Raw genomic sequence first — 23,541 nt, forward strand, 5'->3', positions numbered from 1 at the left:
CTGAATCTGGTGGGACCAAAAAGGTCTTGTTTACTATGAGCTGCTGAAACCTGGCGATTCCATTACGGGCGATCGACTATAATTGATTCGTTTGAACCGTGCATTGCAAGAAAAATGGCCGGAATATGAGCAAAGACATGATAAAGTTATTCTTCTTCATGATAACTCTCGGCCTCATGTCGCTAAAGTCGTAAAAAAATATTTGAAAACGGTCAAATGAGATGTTTTACCGCATCCGCCGTATTCTCTTGCTCCTTTTGATTACTGATTATTCCGAAGAATGCAGCAAGTCATCGGTTCATTTTTTTCGCAGAAATCGAAAATTGACTTCAAAATTGGGTCGCCTCCAAAGACGAGTCATTTTTTCGAGATGGAATTCGAAAATTGCCTGAGATGAGAAAAAGTAGTAAGCAGTAGACAATACTTTAATTGATCTATTCATTCATTTTGAAATAAATCTACAAAAAAACAGACCGAAATAATTTGTACTCCCAATAATAAAAATTTAGCGATTTAGAATGAATAAAAAATTATCTCAATATGAAATAGATATGTTTTTAAAAAATATTGAAAAATTTTTATTCAATCTATGAAATTGTATTTTCAAATTTAAATATTGATTTTATCAAATTGTTTCATATGATATTTATTCTTATATATAATATTTATTCTTATATCGAAAATATAAATTTTCAATTTCAATCATTTTTTATAAAGACTATGCATTTAATATATTTTGAATACTAATTTTTACTTAATTAAGGATATCTTTTTTATTCACCTTTTTAATTCATCAGTTATTAATTGTTAATATTGTTAGTTTCTTATCTAACAGAAAAACTGCCTAATTTGCTTTTTAATATCGCTGCAAGCGTATATCAATTACACACACAATTTATAGATAAATATCGCCAAGAGATTACTCACCTCTCCAACTTCGTATAGGCTTCCTCGGCTACGGCGAATATGTGGGGTTCCAGGTCACCCATTGCCTGACCCCTATAGGCCCATATCGTGTCATTGCCGTAGATGGGTAATTCGTTGTACGGGTTAAAGGCTACCAGGACTATGCCACAGTAGGTGTAAATGGAATGCCGTTGGAAGCGGATCTGGAGATTGTAGAGAACAGCGGGCTCGTGAAGAAACGACAGCGATGTGAGATTATTTTCTCCTATTAGTATATCAGGGTTTCGGAGTGGCGGAAGATCACTGTCCGATTTGATTTCCAATATTCTTGTCTGTTTCGATTCCTCTGTGCGCAACTTCAGCATTAGCTGATTTTGCTTGTAGTTCTCCAGGAGCACGGCGCCTTCCCACACTTTCTCTGGATGTGGCACCCATACTCGGCCATCCTGCGATCGATTGTTGTTTTTTGCGTTAAAAAAGTTTCGCCAATTTTATTATACATTTTTAATAACAAACGCGGTGCATCCCTGTTTGTAAACACCGACGGTTTATAAAATTATTAAAAAGTCGATAATCACGCGAGGTTATTGAAGTTGAATATACCTTTGTTAAAAACACTAGATGATCTATTAGCTTTATTTAGATTTTAGTTTGAAACTGACAATTAATGTTAAAGTTTGCATTACAAATTCAAACATGTTTATTAATTGCACTTGTTTATATTAAATAATTGTTACCAGCATTTAATTAGTTATCGGAATGACTTTTTCAGCATATCATAAAGATGACTGTTTTTTAGAGTGATGCATAAAGCTTGAGATCGCCAATAAGAATGTATCGATTCGGTCGACGAATGCTCTAATTCGCCATTATTTCATGCATTTAATGTTATCATATATTATTCGCATACGGTAGAATATACCCTCTAAGAGTAGAAATTACCTATTCAATCTTAGTACTAATACTTAACATTCACCATTAATCACATATGTGTTGAACAAGAGAACGACATGACGTACAAGATCAATGATTTCTTTTATGCATTGCGAATACGAAATTGATCTACATAGTAAATTGTACACAGGTCACGCTATTTCTACATTAGAAAGGAAGCTAAAATTGTATGAATTTATTTTTCAATTTACATTAATTATAAAATGTATACAAAAACATATGTATAATATTATATTATATTAATTTAAATCAAGATTGACTCGTTACTTGTAATGAAATTAGAAATAGAATTTTTTTCCTCAGTAATTTAACTTTATTTCTTTCCTTTCATCTATAACTGTAATTTAATTTAGTTACATTTTTTTTGGAAACTAATAGCTAATTTAATAAAAGTAATTAGTTATTTTTTTTTATTATAGTAAAAAACTGTAACTATTTATTGTTAAAGTAAGAGTAACTTTCCCAATCCTGATTAAAATTTTTATTCGCGCCTGCAAATAATACTACAAAGTAACACTAATTGTAAGTCTAAAATCTATTTAAAGCGCAAATCCAAGAAGTTAAGATATCATAGAAACATCATGGAGAAATCTAGATCGTCTGTAACTGTCAGAGACAGTTTGATATTTTCTACGAACATGTGAATGACAATCGTGAGTGAATAACGGTGTATTCGTCAAACTCAACGGGCTTTCATGTTCGTTGTAAGGATTTGTATTGTCGAAGTAGTCTAACTGGGATCACCCAATTGTATTACGAATGTACTATCCAGAAGCATGTCAAGCAACGGTAAATTGGTTTTTTTTACCGAAGTCGCGACTTCCCTTTCGCCGTCCTACATTTTCGAATCCTCCCATAATAACGTCAACGATCCGATAATCATAATTAGTTTAATAGACAAAATAATTCATTGTTTATATTAACGCAGCTTCTTTTGTGAATCTTCCGAGACAATCATCTGAATTCTTCCAATTTCTAAAGAAATTTTATTTACATAATTAAATATTTTTTGTAAATTGCATAATTGTGCTAATAATTTTGATATATAAAATAGTTTTACAAATATCATTTAGATTTGAAACGTGCTTTATATTAAAATATATTTAGTTATATCGAAAAATCGCAGAAACTTAATTTTATAGATTTACAATTATATAGATTAATTTTACCTATGAAAATATGAATGAATATGAAATACATAATCCCAGCATAATCTCTAATTTATGCTGGGTAATTACATAAAATGTCGTGTGAAATGGCAGGCAAAACTTGTAAATGTGCAACGTCACATTTACTTTAACAATAACGAGTTTCACCTTATTTATTCGCTGATAATTCGCGTTGATCGCATCTCCATTGTGCGTGCGAAAATCTTTTGAAAACGATAGAAAAAAAGGTGCTGGTTTTTCTCTTTGTTAAAACTCATAAATAATTTCATTAACTGCTTTGATTACAAGAGCTAATTAACTGCATTTATAAAGATAGTAAAATACGTGACCCTGAACTTGGCTTTCACAGTGTGTAGGTCGTATACATACGTCATTTATTACGCAAGATACCGTTTCGCTGGTTGGAGAAGAAATAAAAACGCGAACAGGTGACATATTAATCGCAAAATCATTGACGCGATATAATTAAAATTTTTATCTCTTCGTTTGCCCCTATCGGCACGTCTTACGTTAATGTGACTCATAAAACGCACGATGTTTTGCTTATATGCAGACTTGTGCGAAATATGAGCAAGATACACTGTGTTGTATAATACCACATAAACATCATAATGTAAGTGCTTACGCTACAAGGATTGGAGTATCAATAATATTTGTGGTGTATTTAATAAATGTCACAATAGTCAGCTTTGACACTTTACGTCGCGAATTGATACGATTTGAGTCACATTCTTGCTCTAATAAATTAAAAATGAATCGAGCAATTTTTGGAATGAAAAGATAATGATTCTTCTGTATAAATACAATTTCTTTTAAGATATTTCTTTTAATACTTTTTCAGTAATTTTTTAGTATATATTTTCTTTAATATATGTCTTTACATTAAAAAAACTTGCAAGATTATATTAATTGTAAAATATACAAATCGTATAAAAGACATGCAGTATTTATATATAAAAATTTATACATATATACTTAGGAAATCAATGTGTCAAGAGATGAAATTTTATATCAGCAGTACCGACATAAAATTTCATCTCATGACACAAAGATTTTTACTACAATATATTAGTTAATTATATAAAAGACTTTCGCTGAAGCGTTCGCAGAGTTCATAAAGAAAAGACGATAGAAAGGTAGATGTAAATAAAGAACGTCGAGATTCTTGAAGTACCTGACCCAGAGGTTACATACAAGTTACAGTCAATGCAACAACATTATATTAGTACAAATTCTTACAGTTACATGATCAGTTAGATGAAAAGTATTTCTAATTTTGTTTTTTTAATATTGTCTATTTTGTATTGTTTTTTTAATTTATCATTTAATTATATAAGCTTCACGGTTTTATCAGTAAACTTTTCTACATAGTTGGAAATTTTACATGGATTAATACGTCTTAGCTAGCTCACTTTACCTCGGCATACCAAAGAAATTGTTCCCATGCTTTCTATGTTATATATCTGCAACATGCAACAACACAGCAATAACCGTAAGGCCAATTATCACCACGAGCTTACGGAAAGAGGAACAAAAAACTCGAGTTCTCTATCGGGTTCTCATAGCAGGATTCTAAATTCTAATTGAAGAGATGTCTAGAAGACAAAAGTGATCCGCGGATCCGTAGCCATAGAAAGTTACGAATGCATTTTACGTATTTACGTAATTTCCTAATTTAATGTGAATGAGCCTCCTGATCTCACTATACCGCTTTCCGTCGCGAATTAATTTATTGCGTCATATGTTTAATATATGCATAATTAAGATACGGATATCAATAATAAACAATTTAAAAAATATGATAAATTAAATCTTTAAATAAGAAAGTGATTTATCTCCTTCAAAACCACACATAAAAAACTTGATTAATTATATTGAAATTTTATTGGCACATAAGTTTCTATTTTGAAAATACTATCTTTCTCCTTCTTCTTTTTATTCTTTCTTTATATTCTTATAAATTATATTTTCCTCAAGAACGAGGAAGTATTTTTATTATATCATACATTTTCGTCGCAGTTTTGTGATCGATAGCGCCCTAATTTCGCGAGACTACTCATCGGCAATGTATTTTCTTTAAAACTTGATGCAAGTGCATTATACGCATATGTCGCATATGCACGAAGCAGCTTTGTTCTCTCTGCGCGAGCGACGCAACCCTTTCGTTGTTTAAGCACCACCGAAGTAAGGCTTCCATTACATTTCACAAAAGGCTCTTTTCTTGCTAATCGTGTGAATATATTTCACATGTTTCTTTTGCGCACAGATCAATACTAACATATAATTTTACGTAATTTACGTATTTTACATAATGTTTGTTAATCTGTTTTCTAATTTAATTATAAGTTAGTAAAGTAAAGTTGTTGTGCAATCAACTCTTAAGGATATAATATTTTGAATATTAGAATATATTAAATACTTGTATAAATATTTGTATACTAGAGCTTGTAAAGATTTTTTATTTGGGTGATACGATAAAATTATATTAGCCAAAATTTTTGAAAACCACTGTAGATTTAATGTACAAAATAATTATACTTCTGTCAATTAATTAATGAATATTATAATTAAAAATAAATCTCAATAGCTTGAAATGTTATTATATTAATATATTAGTTAATATATTTCTAAATCTAGGATTTTTAACTGCATGTTTTAATCTGATTTTAAATAATGATGAAAAACGATATTCGCTCGGCTAGCGAATTATTCTATTTTCAATACATATTTTCATTAGTTATCATTAGTTGTGCTAATTATAAGAAAAATAGTATGATTGACAGTAACACTTTATTTCACGATTCTAATCTTCATTTTCGTGTGCAGTTTAAACCTAGGTAGAAAAGCAATTGGAGGGGTATTGTAATCTTATCACTACGAGGCCATCCCGGAATATATGATTCATGCTGACATGAATTTCTTCAACGACAAACTTAACTGTACGATTCGTTACGTATTCACTTCGTAAACATCAACATTTAAAATAAGAAGTAGAAGGGCGTATGTAATATGCAAACAAAGTGTTTTTTGGATATTGAAAAAATGGACTTAAAAATGAAGAAAAAAATTTTGATTTACATTAGTTTATAAATGTATATAAAAATACAAAAACAATCAATGAAAATTTATACACAATATTTATTGACATGTTCTATTTTTTACTTTTACTTTTACATCCTATATTTTTCAAAAACGCGAGGTAACAATCGAAGGGCTCCCTGAAAAAATGTTGAAAATCATTTTTAAAAAAATTATTTTTGTGAAAAGTGATATTTTAGTATAAAAACGTTGCTTATGTTAGCTACATGTTTTTTTTATTTAAAATTTGAAAAATATTAAAAAATAATGTTTTTTGCAGATAATTATTGATAATGTTCTTTGTAATCATGAAACACACGTGTATGATCTAAGAGCACACTATAAAAACTTCGAGGTCTATTAATGACTGGTGCAAACAACTTCATCTTTTTTTTACCTTTTCTATCGTTGATATTGGACAGTAAGATCGATTACTTATGATGCTTACATGACATATGCCTTTACCTTTTCCTATCTAATAGTCCATAAAAAACAGAAGCTCGTTAATCCAATTCACACTTACATTATAAGTATTGCAATTAAAGTTGTGATATATGTCAAGCTGTTAAAATACACACACACACACACACACACACACACACACACACACACACACACACACACACACACACACACACACACACTTCTTTCTTTCCTACACACGCAAAATTACGTGATAAATTACGTTTATAAATTGATCTTAAAATACACTCAAGCTGTGGTGTGCGTCATAAAAAAATTGCACATTAATTTTACATAATCAAGCGCTGTAAGAAATAGCATCATTACATTTTACTACGCTCAATTTTTTATTTAACTCGACATAATGACAATGCCCTTCGGCATAAAATAAAATGTATAATGAAGCATGACACGTGAAAGTATCTTCTTGGATTAATGCTCCCGATTCATGCCTTATTGAGGGGCGATTAATCGGTCCCGATAAACAAAGGCAAATTTAGTCATCGAGTCTCCATGAAAGAAAGATTGCAACCGTGAGAACGCGACTTACCGCTTCGGGCGCGGGTGTTATGCGCGCGTCAGTAACAGCGGAATGCTTTCGTGGGATATCGCCGCGAGGACTTCATGTCTCGCGGATAAAGAGAAGGGATCATAAAGGACCGGCGATGTAACGCTTATTTAACACAGGAAACATTTCTTCGCGAGATAAAGAAGCGCTTCTCTGATGAAGCGCGCTCAACTGCCGGCAGAAGTTTCTCTTATCCGGATGACGACGCAATGAAATGTGTTAATCTCTATGATCGATGGTGGAAACGCATATGCAATCGATAATAGATTAGAGAGCTTGTGCGCAGTAATCTTGAGACACGAAAGTCCTTTCCGTCTGCGACACAGTGTAATCAATATAAGGAGAATGGTCTCTCCGTTAAGAGAAAGGATTTCTTACAATGCGCAATATGTGAAAATGTAAACTCCACGCTGATCTCAAACAGGCAATGACACAAATATTTAATGAATCACACATGGCTCTATCTCAATGAGAGTTTGATGGACATTATATTGTAATTTCTTAAATTTCAATTTATCCGATTTATCCGAAGTCACGAATGCGCTTTCATGCTAAAAGGTGAGCTAGAATTGTTGGGAATAGCCAACCGGGTGATCAGTTCGAGAAACACGATCGGCGAGCTATGCTTATAGCCAAGCAGATCCCTTTCTCTTGCTGCAGAAAAGCAAAACGTCTCGACACGAGGCGATCTCGCTCTTTGCCCTCCGTCATTGCAAAGACCGGTAGATTCCTCACGCGAGATCATGAGAAACATTTCATCTGACGATGATTATTTAAGGAAGATCCACATCGGAACAATCCCGAGAAAATTATCCTGCTGTCGTCATATTCAAAAATTTCAGAACCCAAGTTTCTATTTACAAGATTTCTCGTTCTGAAAATTTTGTCTGTAATAATTGACTTTACCCAAATTATTAAATCTTGCTTAATTATGTTGAAGAATAATAAAAAAAAAGGATTTATTTGACCAAACCTTCATGTTTCATTGTTTTATGACAAAGGAATTTTTAATCTTTCTCTTTATAATATTTTTCCAAATATTTTTCAAATTGAGAAAAATGCACTTTTTTACTCTCTTTCTATGGCGTATTTTTTTCATTTTCCGAAAATAGAAAAAGAGAGTATGCATTTTTCTCAAATTGCAAAATATTTTGTGATAAAGAGAATGCTATAAAGAGAAAAATTTTAAATTCCTTCGTCGTAGAACAATGAAACACGAACCGTATTTTTCTCTTTTATGCGTGCTCGATACTCGATATTTCAACATTCTTTGAAGACCCACATAGTCGTAGCTACGCTCGAATTGGCATGATCGATGAAAAAAAATACACTTAAGGAACAGTGTCCATGTTACCAGTATTTCCACGTTACCATTATTTCCGAAGTTTTTCCCCCACATCCGAAGAAACGAAAACCTGTTATAACAAAAAGCGTGATGCCCGACCTCGGGCAATCCCGCCACTTACCTGGCCACTCCGATAAATCAACCACCAATGTCGGGGAGAAGCGTCACAGTCTTAAAGGGAATAACATAAACCAAAGGAAATAGCACTTTCTAATCTCGGTTTTCATTACTCGACAGCGCGTTAAATCCCAAGACGCATTTACTATGCATCATATTACTTTTTCTCATTTCAATTCACACGTGAATTTACTATTCATTGTGAGAAAAAATAAACTGTACGTTAGACATATGTTGTTTTCATATAATTAAATTTTCAAGTTGCAATTGCCTTAAATCTGACAAAATTCGTTTTTTTTTTTTTCATAATGTGCTTATATTACTTGTCGCTGACACGACGATTTCCTTCCGGAACGAATCGGATGACGATGATTAACTATTGTTGAAAGGTACTATAGCGATTGTATTGTCACAGTTAATCCGCATAGATAGCCTCGTTTATGTATAATTTACATTCACGAAACCAGTCTTCACTGCGAAACACATATACACATACATGGACATTCACACTAGGACTTAGATTTCTTATTTTGACTTCAGGCAAGATATACACGAGACAAACACGAGATCGAATTAACGAGACCTTCACCTTTATTGTAGGATACGATCCTTCAAACGCGCGATCGATAAAAACATTTCTCTTTTTTCGATAATATTTAGAAATTTAATTGTTCGAGAGAGACCAATCAGGACTTGATCATTAGAGAGTGAACAGCTGATTCAAAGAAAAAGGAACAAATGAGAAGCCATGAAGAAAGAAAGCCAGTCACTGTAATAAACTTCTAAACGTATAATTTTAAATTTGCGACTGTCTTTTATTCCGTCATTACTAATTATACGTATAAATATCCGTCCTCGCTGTTTAGCAAATAATTAAAAAATCATCAAAGAACAATTAATTATTTTGAAAGATACAATTATAATTATCACATGGTCGTGACATGTTAGGGACATTCCGAGATTTCAGCTTTGGTTAACATAATACATTATGTAAGACATTGTAGGAAATGCGGCTGTTTAGCGATCTGTTAATGACAGCTGAATTACAAAAAGTGGTGCAATAATATCTTTCGGAAAGAATTGATTGTTTCACATAATTCCTTTAATTCATTGTTAATTTATATTTTTCACATAGTAATAATTTGTTAGCTGATTCTAAATCTCTCGAAATAATTATATTAATTTTATATTGCAAGTCTCTTTTTCAAAAGCATTTCATGTAATCGCAATCATTGTTAATGAAATATACAATGTTATTAACAAAATATTATCGTGCGATAAATTAAATACAAGCTGTTATTTTTATAATTATGCCACCTGATTTAGATCAGAATTTAGGTCTCTTGTAATGGAGGTTCTCTCGTTAGCAGTTATTGATTTTACTTTCGGAAAGAAACCTCGATGGCCTGAGAAACATTTCCGTACATTTTTCCGTATTTATTAAGGCATGTACAAACAGTAAAATATTTAACAATTTTTTATTGCTCAAGTCAGCGTTCTGCAGCTCAATCAGTCAGTACATATCAATAAAAATGTAACAAACTGAGAATTCTTATCAATTATACCTTTGTTTTAAAGAAATGGGAAATAAAAGACATGGATTTAAAAAGCAACAATATATTAATTATAAATAGATCATTACGGTTTTAAAAGTTGCAACAGACTTAAATTATTGTTAGTATCAGTTTTGGCAAAATATATTAAGTGCATGAAGAAGTAAATATACAATCGGACATACAGAACTCGTCAATCTTGACAAAGAGAATGTTTTAGATAGAATGTCAAGTTAGTGTTATTGATTCTCGTACACGACATTATACAAAGCCTGAGTTTAAAGGCCTGAGTTTACGTTCAACGAGATTTAAGAATTTGTTTATTTTGTATCGAATAAAATCTCTGAAAATAGCTAAGTCACCAAGATTACCTTCAAATAAACGTTTCAGAGACACGATTGTGCTTCTTATCAAGATATTGGAAAGAGAAAGAAAAAAAACGTCCCTTGGGAACAAGAATAATAGTCTGCATAATTAAATACAATGGAGATGTCTGTTATTCAAATGAGAGTAAAAAGAATAACAGTGAGAAATAGTATTTTCTCTTCAGTTTAAGTCTCTCGTATCATAGAAACTGTGACATGCATATTATGTAAATGAATGACCCATATTCATGATATATGTATATATTTATGGGAATGTAGCAATATAGACATAATAATAATTATATAATTCTTATTTGATTTTATAGTTGCGTAATAAAGGATCTGCCTGGCATCTTGAAAGACTGGGACTTACGTATAGCTTCTCTAGATATTTATAAAAAATAATTATTACGGTCTTTCCTGGATTGCGAGTTATACACTGCGAAACATTGCGAGAAAGATATGTTTATTCCAAATGCCAAAGTGTTGTTAATGTTTAACAAAAGGCATAGAAACGGAGTCAGATCACAGTTTCGCACGCGCAACCATAAACTCGCAATGGCAGACATCGTTCTCGCAGTTTCCACTGATTGTATAACGAGACATTTTCAACTCTATGAAATTTCCTGGTTGATATAAAGATAAATCACGTCAAGCGAGACTTCGAGATATTATATACGACTGTAACAATTTAGATAAAATTTAATTTAAAAAATATATACAGGTTCTCGTATGAATAAGAATTCAAAAATAATGAAAAAGAAGACAGTAAGTCGAGCTAGATTTTTTTTGTTTTGTACTATTAATATATTATCTTAACTTAATATCAATGACTATGTTTACTACCTATATGATAGGTAGAATATCTTTGTTTAACCTACAGGATAAATAAGGACACCTATTGCATAGGTCGCGAACTAAGGGTGTAAACGTAGCTAATGTTACATAGTGTAAAAACAAACGTTCTGACCTTTCAATAATGGATTATCTACAATGCTAATATATTAAAACGCCGTTAATTTCATCAGAATTTAAAAGCAATAAATACCATGCATTTAAAATTTTTTTTTTAATTCTGGTGAAATTAACAGTGTCATTTTAATTTTTTTACCATTGAAAATAACAGGTTGTTAAAAGATCAAAATGTTGGCTATTATATTACATAACGTTAAGTTAAAGTAATTACATATTGACACAAAACTAACTCTAACTCACATACTCTTACTCACATATTCTTTCTTTCGTTAAATTTCCTTAAATTTTTAATCCAATATTTTTACATATATGTGAACGGTGTGTAATAATGACAGTGTGTAATTTTAAACAATAATTAAGTTTCAAAGAATTTATAAGTTATTACTATAAATGTTGTTTATTGAATTCAACCCTCTCTTTTAATGCACTCGAAGATAAATTTTGAAAATATGAATAAAAACATCTTTTTATTCATCTTTATCTTCAAAATTTCTCCGCAACTTCAGGATCAAGAAAATGGAGCAACATCCCTAATCATCTTCTATCATTCGCGCCTCTAGTTATGAAGAACTATCTGACGAAAATCTCTGATCACGTCGCTTCGCGCATCATGCTGAAACATCCCCTTGAAGCGCAGCGTTAATCCCCCCCGAAGGACTGAAACGTCGACACGCGAGAGAATCTGCGGCGCGCAATTTTATTTACGTCAGAGGAGACCTGCCATCTTCCACAGGGATGCACACCTGATATCAAATATCCCCGAACTAATCCCGCAATACCTTAACATAGAGCTCCCTCGTAGTCATCGCGATCCAGATGTCGGGCACCTGGATCAGGTAGAAGCTGGGTCAGGAGGTATACCACAGGTCAGGTACAACACGATCACACGCGCGTACCACTACACACCGCTCACATGCACACGCGCGGCAAAAACGACGACGACGATGACGACGACGACCAAGTATCTACAGCGTTGGACGCATGCGATCGAAAGCCGCACGCGCTATGAACACCGTCGACTTCGTCGGGATGTCACCTGACAAAATTCACGGCATGTTTGTTTTTCCTTTTTTTTTCTTTCTTGGTCCCTGTCGTTTCACTACTCTTTAACGTGTTCCTCGAGATAAACGGGCACTTCTATTCTCCGCGAATGGTACCAGTTCGCGCCGCGATTTATTTCCCAATACAGGCTGCGACCTTTTGAAAGAGCGATCCGGCACCACTAGCGAGAGCAACCTCTCGCGAAGGTCGTACCTCCACGTAAACGACGGCACTGCCGCTGCCAGCTGGCTCGTTATCGGGTTTAGATTGCGCGCCCCTCTCCGACGACCTCGACGCCCACCTTCGCCAGCCCGCATCGCGGTATCATTGATGTCTCGCTCTGACGCTCGTTGGTGGTATCGTGTGGTCCTCCTTGAAGAATCGAAGACCAACACTGGCGACGTTCGATGTAGAGCGGACTCTTGGAGAACGTTCCAGTTCTAAATAAGAAGAACGCAACTCAATGGATAGCCATTAATCTTAGTCCAGAAAGAAACATCATCCAGAAAGTTCAAGATAATTTTAAAAAATTAAAATGTCTAAATATATCGCAAATGTATTGGGAAAAATATTAAATTCTTTCAAACGTTTGTGATATTCTCGATAAGACTTTAAAAAGCAGCAGACTCTATGATAAGTGTAATAAGGAGAATAAATTTACTTCAGTTTTTATTTTACAATCGTAATTCAAGCAATTTGAATTTGGCTGCTTTAATATTTTTAAAGGTTCTGCAATAGTTAACAGTTTTAATGTGTACATACATATGCACGATAAAAAATAATAATATTTGTAATCAAACGGAAACTGCATTACGTATCATTGCTCGGATTAAAATTCTTGATAAACCAGTACTGGCTTTTATCCACCAACACTTTTATCATTGCTTGTTCATCTGCCGACGCCTATCTCTGTGATCATTTGCTGGTAACGGAACTTGGAGCTCCAATATATCAGTCTATGTTACAGAATATCTGCATGACTGTATTTACCTTTAGACAAAATCTTATTCGTACATAAAATGTCTATTCTTTCACAAAACTGACATAAAAACTTGAGAGAATTGATCCAATTTTTCATTTTAAGGCAAAATAAAATTAAAAAGATATCAGTTTAATAATTATTAATAATTATAATAGTAAATATATAAAATAGGAGTCATTGAAAAAAAAAATTAAATTGCATTCAAAAAGTAAAATAAATTCTAAATAAATAACAGTAAAAATGCACATAAAAAATAGCTTATTCATGGATAAAACATAAACAACGAAGAATCAGAATATGAACGTATGCAAGTTGCTAGAAACTTCAGTTTATGCTGGAATCTGACATTTAGTGACATAGATATTTACATAGATATTTATTAAGATAGTTATATAATTTATAATTACGTTTACGCGTAAATGTTCAGTAATAGAACAGAAGATTAGATAAAGTATATGACTAAAACATGGCATTTTTTCAATTAGTTCTCCAAGCGAGGAATCTAGAGAAAGCTAGATTGAGGTACGAAGATGAGAAATTGAGATCGATTGAGATTTCCGAGGGTGTCAAGCCGCATCTGACTTTGAAGCAGCGTCTCCGACGAAAGAGATTAAAGTGAACCTGCCATTTAACTCCTTTTAACTCGTTTAATCTATCGATCGATATTAATTTTACGCGTAAAATTTTACTTTATTATTTATATATTACATTATATCTTTAAAAAATACATCAGTGCTTCTCTCTCTCTCTCTCTCTCTCTCTCTCTCTCTCTCTCTCTCTCAGAATTTTGATGATATTTTTAATGCCATAAATATTTTATTTTAGTGTACTACTACTTCTTTTGTAATCAAGCTATAGCAAATATCGCACTTTTATAGATACAGAAAGAAGTTTAAGCATTTCTGGAATCGAATAATTTTCCCTTTAAAGAATACATGGATTCATAAAAAAGTGAGACTTCTTTGGATAGATGGTTCGCTTCAAAATTATACTTTGAAGAGTATTTTTGGATTTTTGTTCGGTATATTTCTTACATATATGTTTTTCGTGTTCTTCGTGATTCAACTAAGTTTCACTCTCTCGTCTGCAACGATATTGTGCTCGATCCTCGGAATGATTCTCACACTCGGTTTGGCGTTTTCTCATCGTGTAAGGTAATTTCGCCTTTCATGAATTTCAATGATATAAATATAAGAGAGTTATGATCCATGGAATATTTAAATTATTAAAATTATAATTAGTCAAAATTCTACCTTGGAATTTTTTACTTTTATTATACCCTATAATTTTATCTTCTTTTTATATTCTTTTATGACTTTATATGAACATTTGCACAGGTGTATCGTGTTTCTATTGCTACCGCAGTTCTTTTCTAAACGTGGCAGACAGGCCTTGATAGCTTATGCCTTTATTCTAACACTTACCGGACCGTCAAAGAATATCTTGCATAATATTAGTATCCTTTCGGAGTCTTTAGCCTGTGGACAGGTAAGCTCTCACAGGTGAGTTCTCTTATGCATTCCACTTATGTCTTTACACAATATCCGATCCTTGAAACCATACATTCTTGGTTCTATTCATCGTTAGATCTTTTGTTTGATCGACAATGGCTTAAATGTACCATCAGTTCCGCAATCTTTCCGTTGCGTACGCATTCTCGAATTCATAAAATTGATTATGTCTTTTGATTTGTCATCATTATTTGAAATTGTTATTATTAATATAATTTATAAAAATATACATATAGGAACAATTAAAGCAAGCCTTGAAGAATGTAGTTGATTTAATAAAAGAACCCTTCTACGCTTTGAGAGACGCAATATCGAAAGTAATAAAGACGATAAAGGTGATCATGAAGAAAATTAAGCGGACTCTCGTAGCTATCAAACGACTCATGCTAAGTATACGTGAGTCAACATTTTTCCATTGGCTTTGCATATAATCAATCTTCGTAACTTTAAAAATGTATCTTTCAGTAAGAGTGATCACGTCGGTTTTCCAATGGCTGGGCAGGGTTGTGAATATTTGCAACAAGAAGCTGGGTTCGCCGTACGACAGGTGTCGGACAGTCTTTGAAGGTGCGGTAGATGACTGCAAGGCGAAGCTTGGTCCCCTTTTCAAAGGGATTTGCAATATAACGTACGTCGTCCGTACTTTGTGCTATACAGTGAAACCTCTAGACTTCATCTGCATACTCGTATCTTATGTCGCTGATACTATAGTTAACGATGTACAGGAAAGTATGTTGATGTTATAAATGTATAAAAGATTTTTAAGAGAAAAAACTTTATAAAGGAAGCTTTATACTAGAATAAATTTTTTTAAATTTCCAGACTCATGTAAATGTCAACGATTTTTAAATTTATCGGAATACAATCTATTTACAATTTTAAATATTCATGAAATATTTAATCATAAGCATAAAACATTTTATAACTTTTTAAATAAAAAGAAAAAGTAAGAGAACTCTTTATATTAAAAATAAAATTTGCATTAAAGTCGATAAATGAGAGTACGGCGATTTATGAATTTAAAAATTTTTCCATCAGCATAATATTGCTAAGCTTTTATGTACTTCTTTCTGATTTAATATCTTTTGCTTACATAGAGATCAAAAGATTCACTCGCCACATAAAAGCGATGTTCTACGTTAAAGTGAAATTTTCGCATTCTTTCCATTTTGAGACGAATCAAACTAAAACCATCGAAGATGTATCAACTGATATAATTACAGAGATACAAGCAAAGACCAATAAATTTTTAGCTGTATTTGATTGGATGAGTTTCGTGACCATTTTCTTCATTTTTTTCATGCTGCTAAGGTAAATTTTAAGGTGTAATTTTAATAATTTGCAACCAAAATAATGTTGTATTGAAACATTTTCTAAAGGATTTTGCATTATCGGCATAAATGGCTGACGAGCGATCGGTTTGATAATCGCTACTTGACTGATGATCTGCGTACTATCGATCTAATAAGAACACGTCAGGATAAGGAAACCATTTTGCCGTTAAACCGCCGCGAAAGAAATCAATACATCCCACTGACGTCCGTCACTCTGATCAAAGTAGAAAAAATAAAGCTCGCGAAATCTGTAGTTTTTTTGGGCTTAACGACGATTAAAATCTGCATTCATATGATGGCGGACTACAGTCTTTATTGGGTTCTTAGCACTATTAGATATAACGGACGGATCGAAATGAAGGTATTTTAACGAGACTAATATTGATTAGTAAGTAAAAATATACCTATGCTTCAAGAATTTTTTTTAGATCCTTTATATTTATTTATTATCTTTTATGATAAATGTAACGATAAGAAGCTATTTTTAAATCAATTTAAAAATAGCTTTTAATAATAGTGAGTGAAAATTGATTGAGAAATGTTTAATACAAATAAGCGAAGAAAGTCATATTTGATCAAAATGGATCTTAGTATCTATAATTCCAATAATTTATTTTTGTATAAATCTTACAATTTCCAGTTCAAGCATCATCAATTTATTCTATTGCTAATCAATTTATTTTAAAATTTATGATCAGCAATTGGAATTTCTGAAGAATTAAATTACAATTGACGTACATTTCGCTGACTGAGTTAATTGAATGTTCTGTTAGCTTACAACCGCAATTTTGTTATCGAGATTTGCGTGGAGTGCGGCGGTGAATATCGACAATCGGCGGTCGGATATATACCGCGGCGTAGAATAATCACGATGGAAGGTAATATAATGGCGGAACGTATATATATATATATATATATATCGATCTAGGTCCAACGACCCAATTTCGTGGGCGTCCATGTGTCTGGTGACGGCTATCTCGCCGACCTTTATCGAAGCATCGTGAAAGCCTTCACGCCACACGCGAAGGATGTAGAAATCAATATGATACCCTGCCTCCCAGATCCCATCCCTCCAGATTTAGATCGGTATACGCAGATTGTGACGTTGATCGCCTTCTGCTGGATTATGGCGATATTTGAACCGTACGGATTACGATTGCGACATATCGTGATGTGCAAATATCATCCGGAAAGAGCAAAGCAAAGAGCTGCTTGGTTGTATAATCATATAATTAGGTAATGTATTTTCAATTAGCTAATGAAGTAATCGATCGGCACATTGATATCAAAGTACTTTTAACAAAGTTTTATGTTGGTCGTTGCATTTTTATGCAATATTATTAAAGGTTGATGTCGGTCTATTACATTAAAAGTACGTTATACGCTCCGTCACTTTTAATTGAGTATTAAAATCTGATAGGATTAAAATAAAAAATATTAAAACCCTCTTGAATATTAAATTATATGAAAATAATACGATGTTTCTTCCATCGTGCAATTTTTCATTAAGTTTTTTTTCTTACTTTAATCGATATAAACTGCAAACTGCGTTTAATGAGTTCAATTCGTGCACAGATCGAGAGGAAGCTTTCTGAAATTTGCACGACGCCAGTTGCGCCGCAAGTTCGGCATGACTGAGGGAATCGAGAGAGTCACGTTCAGAGAACGATGTCTGGCTATTTGCCCTTTCCTGAACAAATTCTTCCCTCAAAAGCAGAACGTGTGTCTCCTGTGCGGTTCCGTGGAACGTTCCGATCAGGAACCGCACATTAAATGTGTTACGCCAGGCTGCCTCGGTTTATTCTGCATCCAATGTTTCGCAGACTTGCAGAATCTCTGCACGATTTGCCGATCGCCTATCGAGTACGGCGATTTGTCGGATATTAGCGAGGAGCGGTAAGTTCTAATAATAAATGTTGCAAGAAGATTTTTTTAGAAAATACGAGAATAAAAGTATTATGTAACATATTACAAGCAGTGTATCGCGTCTTTAAAAAAATATTTATTTATGTTTTTTATATTTATATTTATAAATATTAAAAAATAATTTATTGCTTTTCTAATTTAATTATTCTTTAGAAGAATTAAACGTCAATTTAATTACAATTTAAAAAAATATTCACGTCTTACGAGTTTAAAATATATTATGAAAACTATACAATATTGATTTATTATCTCGTTTATCTTGTTTTTAATCGAGTCAGAGATTCGTCGGATGATCAATTGATTGCAAGAAAGGAACCTGTGCCAATAAGTTATGTCGATGAAAGAAAAGAACCAATTGTAGAAGAAAAACCAAAAGAAGAAGTAGAAATAAAAAAAGAAATAGAAGAAGAAATATCGGAAAAAAGGGTACCAGAAGAAATAATACCGGAAGAAGAAGTGCCAGAGGAAAAAGTGCCAGAGGAAAAAGTGCCAGAGGAAAAAGTGCCAGAGGAAAAAATACCGGAAAAAAGAATATCTGAAGAAATGAAAGAAGAAAGAATAGTTGTTGAAAAGAAGAATGTAGCAGTCCAAACAGACGATGATACTAGTGGAAGTAGTTCTGAGTCGGTCTATAGTTATAGTGTGTACATCACTTTTATGTTTCGCATTATACTTTTACTACAAATGTATGCCTTCGAATGCACGCAATTTATTTCACAAATTATTCGTAAAAAAATAAATTCGAGTAAGTTAAAATAATAATTACATGTGTCAGCTTATCAAGAAGGATCACGAGAGATCGAAGTCGAGCATCGGAGAATGCCATTCAAAGACATTGAAGCGCAGAAAATAAGAGAAGACGTTACGATTCAAGTGAGGCATTATAAACAAAAAAAATTTTATTAAAAATTTATATATATATATATATACATATATGTATATAAACAATTTTTTGCGAAATTAACTTTAATGTAAATAAACTTTTCAAATTATAATCTAATACTTGATATCGTGATTTGTAGATAAATAAATTATCAGTTTTAGAAACTTTAATCAAAAGATTCAATTTTTTATTGCTAATAAAAAAGCAAGTTGACTTCAATAATAGATGCCAATAATCCAAAAAACTGCTCAGTAGAAAAAACGTTCGATTTAGATTTTTAACGAGCCATTGGCGAAGGAAGTTACTTCGAGCAGCGAGGATCCAACATCCTGTTTCGTGGTGAGAGCTCGTAGGAGGCTTCGTACCAGGTTGAAAAGGAAATCCTGCTCTTCCCCGCGTAAGAATGATTCCAGTTCGTCTACGTCAATAGCGGACACCGAGTCTTGCACTACACAAGAGCTAGATGAGGAAGAGGTAATTCACATTGAGATAGACGACAGCTCAAAGGAATTACTCTTAAAAGACGATACTGCCAAAGCAAGAAAACGAAGTAGTCGCGTAAGAAGAATCCTTGCTGCACTCACAAAAATTTCTTGGCTCGGTAAAAGAACGGTAAAATAACATCGATATCTCGCTAATTTCTTTTTTTCATTTTATTTTTAATCAGTAATTTCTGCATCGATCACTTACAGTGAATTTTCGTTTCCTTTTAGACGACCGATAGCGATGGCGAATGGCGAATGAGAAAACCGTCTCTCCTAGATAGAATAGTACGGATGCTTTCTGGAAATCAATCTACCTCGCCCGTACAAACGTATCGACGAATTCGCACTACGAAAAAAGATGCGAAGCATAAGAGCTCTTCTTCCGTTTCCTCGTCTTCCACCGATGAAGAGAACGAACAGCACGCGCTCTTAAAGGCGCATGATCGGCAAGTAAATTGTTTGCAAATCATTTCAGATCATGACGATTCCGAGGATAACATTTACAGCAGAAATTATGATTCGCATCGTGCACGACGCGGAACGATCTGTCGCCAACCAGATTCTCACGTGAGAGCTGACGATGTAAAACTGAGACATCCTCACGAGAAGAAATTTACGATGAAAAAGTTACCAAGGTATAGCAAAACTATAGCTTAAATTAAATATCACTAAATAATAAATATGAAATTTATAATATCGCTTATTTACTACAACTAAATTGTCATTTTTTTAGTTGCTTGCAAAAAAAGAGCTGAAAAGAAAGAAGATTATTTTAAAAGAACATACTTTTATTCCTTTATAATCAGTTATTATATCAAAATTGTACTTAAAGTTAGTATTACAAAATTTTAATAATTCAAAATATTTATTTTCTGGAAAAAACTTTGCTTGTTTTTAATTGTCATTATATAGTAAACAAGCGATATAGATATTTTTATAACGCTAATGTTGTGCACAATGTAATCCGTGTTATTAGATATCTTCAGCCAATTTCGAAGGATACGACGTACTTCGAAGTGAACGAGATTATAGATTCGAAACGAAGATGTGTTCTCCCGACAGTATGCGTTAATATTTTATCAGATACCAGAATATTCGACAATCAAAAAACAGACAAATCAAACGTCACTAATGATGATTACATTCAAGTATCATTTTCTACTTACTTCTGTAAAATTTTAATTCTCTGATTAGCGTCGATCGTTAAATATATCATATTTTAAAAATTAAAACTAAAACAAAATTTAAACTAACTATCTAACGAAAATAAGCAATACTTTATTCATACATTATTTAATATTTCTATTATTCTCAAGTCTATAATGTTATATTTATTTGTATTAATAAAATATGAATTTATTTAGATTCCTTGTTCATGTATGTCGCAAACATCTTGCGATGATATCAAAGATAGCATAAGTCAATCGGACGTGAGTATTACAGAACAAACTAATGAAATGTCTAAAACAGACACAATGACGGAAACGGAATTGTTGACTACTGATTGGGAAAGATTAGATCGAAGTATCTTCTGTTTTAAAATACACCAAAAAAAAGAAATCAGCATATTCAATCAAGCATATTTGTCTGATTTTCAGAAAAAAAAGCAGAAGAAATTGTCACTACGGAAGAAACATCGATAGATAGTGAAATAGAACAACAAAGAGCTCTAATCGAAAATAATCGAAAGGGATCGTTAGCGAAAAATAGCAAAACAATTGCGGAGTTAAATAATTTTGCAGAAGAAATAGGTGTGAGAAAATACTTTGCCAAAAAGAAACAAACTGAAGAATTATCTGACGAAAAAAAAGCCAGAAAAGAAATAATAGCATCACCTTCGGAAATAAATGAAAAAGCTCGATTGTACGATCCGTTGGCTAGTTCGGAGTTGTACAGCGTCACGTGCCAAGTAAAAAGACGCGAAAAACCTACTATGGAAAAATTAACGAAGCAATCGGGAACGGCAGAAATACGTATTGACGATAGAAAGTCGGGGGAATTTGAAGAAGATATTGAAATGGAACAAAAAAATGTTCAGATTTCTGCACATGAAACTAAAAAATCTATTGGAAAAAGTATTCAAACAGATCTGCGAAAATCTGAAAAATACAAAAGGTGTGATAAGATGTTGCATATCGACACGCAATTTTCCAGAGCAGCTGACTTGGAAAAGAAAAAGAAAAAAGAAAACAGAAAACATGAAAAATGGATCGATAAATATAAATATAAACAGAGGTAACGAAAAGAGAAAATGCAATAAAAGAAAAGATTTTTTAAAAATTATTTAACGTATTTAATTATTTAATTTACTTAATCTATTATAAGAATATAATTATAAGAATACAATTTCATGTTATATATAGAGAACCTGATAGTAGTTCACCACGAAAAAAACAAAAATATTGTAATAAGCCAACACTGATTAAAGAAAAATTTTATGATAGAAGAAAGCAAAAAATGATTTGTAGTCGCGATATGCAAATTCATGGACATCCCAGGTAACATTCTCATATTGTATTTTACATTTAAGTTCCTAAGATCAATGATTTGATAGTACACGGAAGACTTTCTTTGTGTAAGTCGCACAGAATGGTGTCCTGACAATATTCGAAGACGGAGAAGAGTCGTTCCTCCGTTAAGATCAGTAGCTGAATTAAGAGAAGATCGTCAAACTCGGTGTAATCTTCGCGACAGGGAAGATACTCAAAGCACGAAAGATGATGCCTGCGATCTGAAGTCTGCAAACAAGTCAGAAGTCTGCTCTTGTCATGTTCAGCCACAATTTACAGCATCTGAACAAATAGTTTGCTATCAAGATTATCAACGGAAATTTTTGAGTTCAAAAAAATATAATAATGAGTATGTTTATATAAAAATTTTATCCTATCTTAGAGAAAATAAAAATATTATATATTAAATAGGAATATTATAGAAAATATACAGAGTGGAGCAATAACTATTACAATCTTAAATATCTTCAAATCTTTTTATAAAGTGCAGAAAAAGATTTGCGTAACTAAAATTGGATACGGAGGCTATCATATAGCGATAATAATTTTTTTCGAGGTGGAGGTGCTTTGAAGACATCAAGGTCATCTTAATTTTTTAAATAAGTTCGAAAATATTTTTTTCCATAACATGATAGAGGCATTCAAAACAAGTTCAGAACTTATAACCTAAGATTATCGGACAAGATTGAAAGTTAAAAAACAAAAAAGTTTATCATAAACTTGTGTTTCATTTTATACATATATTGTATATTATGTAACATTTTATTTTTTATTTTATTACTAATTAGCATATTAAATGGCGTTTGTAATGTTTATGAAAGATAATAGCTATCACTATCAATATAACACTGGATTTTTTCACTGATTACTTTAGTCTTTAATAATTTCAAAAATTATTAACGCATAAGTTGCAATGATTCGTTGTTGCATGTCTTGAGATAGTTGGTTCTTCTTTATAAACTATATATATCTTTTATTGTCCCATAAAAAGTCCAATGGCATCTGATGAATGATCTATATGGCTCCCAGTCTATTCCAGCGATTTGCAAATTTTTCATTAATTTATTTCTTGTAACCAACGAAAAATGATCCGAACATTCATCGTGTTGGTATCACAATGTTCGTCGTGTGATTAAAGATAAGTTTTCTAAAAGACCCATATATACCCAAAAAATGTACCTATTGGTGTGTTTCCATTTAGATGTTCATCGATAAAATAAGGACTAATAATTTTGTTAGCTACGATTAGTATTCATAGTTCTTATTTCAACACATCTTAAATAATGTTTTAAGATGCTACTAATACGGTTTTATGATCGGTTCGTAACATATCTTGAGGCTGTACTTAAGATAATCTTAAAATATATAAAACTTCTA

At 32.4% G+C, this 23,541-nt stretch overlaps 2 protein-coding genes across 5 annotated transcripts in view; one reads left to right on the forward strand and one right to left on the reverse strand.

Moving 5' to 3' along the window:
- LOC108686053 (unconventional myosin-Va) overlaps positions 1-12,755 on the reverse strand; it is a 25,656-nt gene extending 12,901 nt beyond the window's left edge. For all 4 annotated transcript variants that reach the window (XM_018191112.1, XM_018191109.1, XM_018191110.1 and 1 more), the window contains exons 1-2: positions 12,272-12,755; positions 928-1,352 (exon numbers count right to left, since the gene is read on the reverse strand). In XM_018191112.1, coding sequence (XP_018046601.1) covers positions 928-1,352; positions 12,272-12,298 — 452 coding nt within the window. In that variant the 5' untranslated portion in view covers positions 12,299-12,755. The remainder of the gene's footprint in view (positions 1-927; positions 1,353-12,271) is intronic.
- A 1,226-nt stretch (positions 12,756-13,981) lies between these two features.
- Positions 13,982-23,541, forward strand: part of LOC108685963 — an 18,289-nt gene continuing 8,729 nt past the window's right edge. Inside the window, 17 exon segments of the mRNA XM_018190978.1 lie at positions 13,982-14,130; positions 14,853-15,003; positions 15,263-15,422; positions 15,492-15,755; positions 16,124-16,337; positions 16,406-16,721; positions 17,289-17,596; positions 17,936-18,256; positions 18,565-18,926; positions 19,062-19,159; positions 19,443-19,781; positions 19,883-20,289; positions 20,631-20,802; positions 21,019-21,178; positions 21,253-21,889; positions 22,018-22,152; positions 22,235-22,513. Coding sequence (XP_018046467.1) covers positions 13,982-14,130; positions 14,853-15,003; positions 15,263-15,422; positions 15,492-15,755; positions 16,124-16,337; positions 16,406-16,721; positions 17,289-17,596; positions 17,936-18,256; positions 18,565-18,926; positions 19,062-19,159; positions 19,443-19,781; positions 19,883-20,289; positions 20,631-20,802; positions 21,019-21,178; positions 21,253-21,889; positions 22,018-22,152; positions 22,235-22,513 — 4,472 coding nt within the window.

This window comes from Atta colombica, unplaced genomic scaffold (assembly GCF_001594045.1).
Source record: "Atta colombica isolate Treedump-2 unplaced genomic scaffold, Acol1.0 scaffold163, whole genome shotgun sequence".
Classification (NCBI taxonomy): Eukaryota; Metazoa; Arthropoda; class Insecta; order Hymenoptera; family Formicidae; genus Atta; species Atta colombica.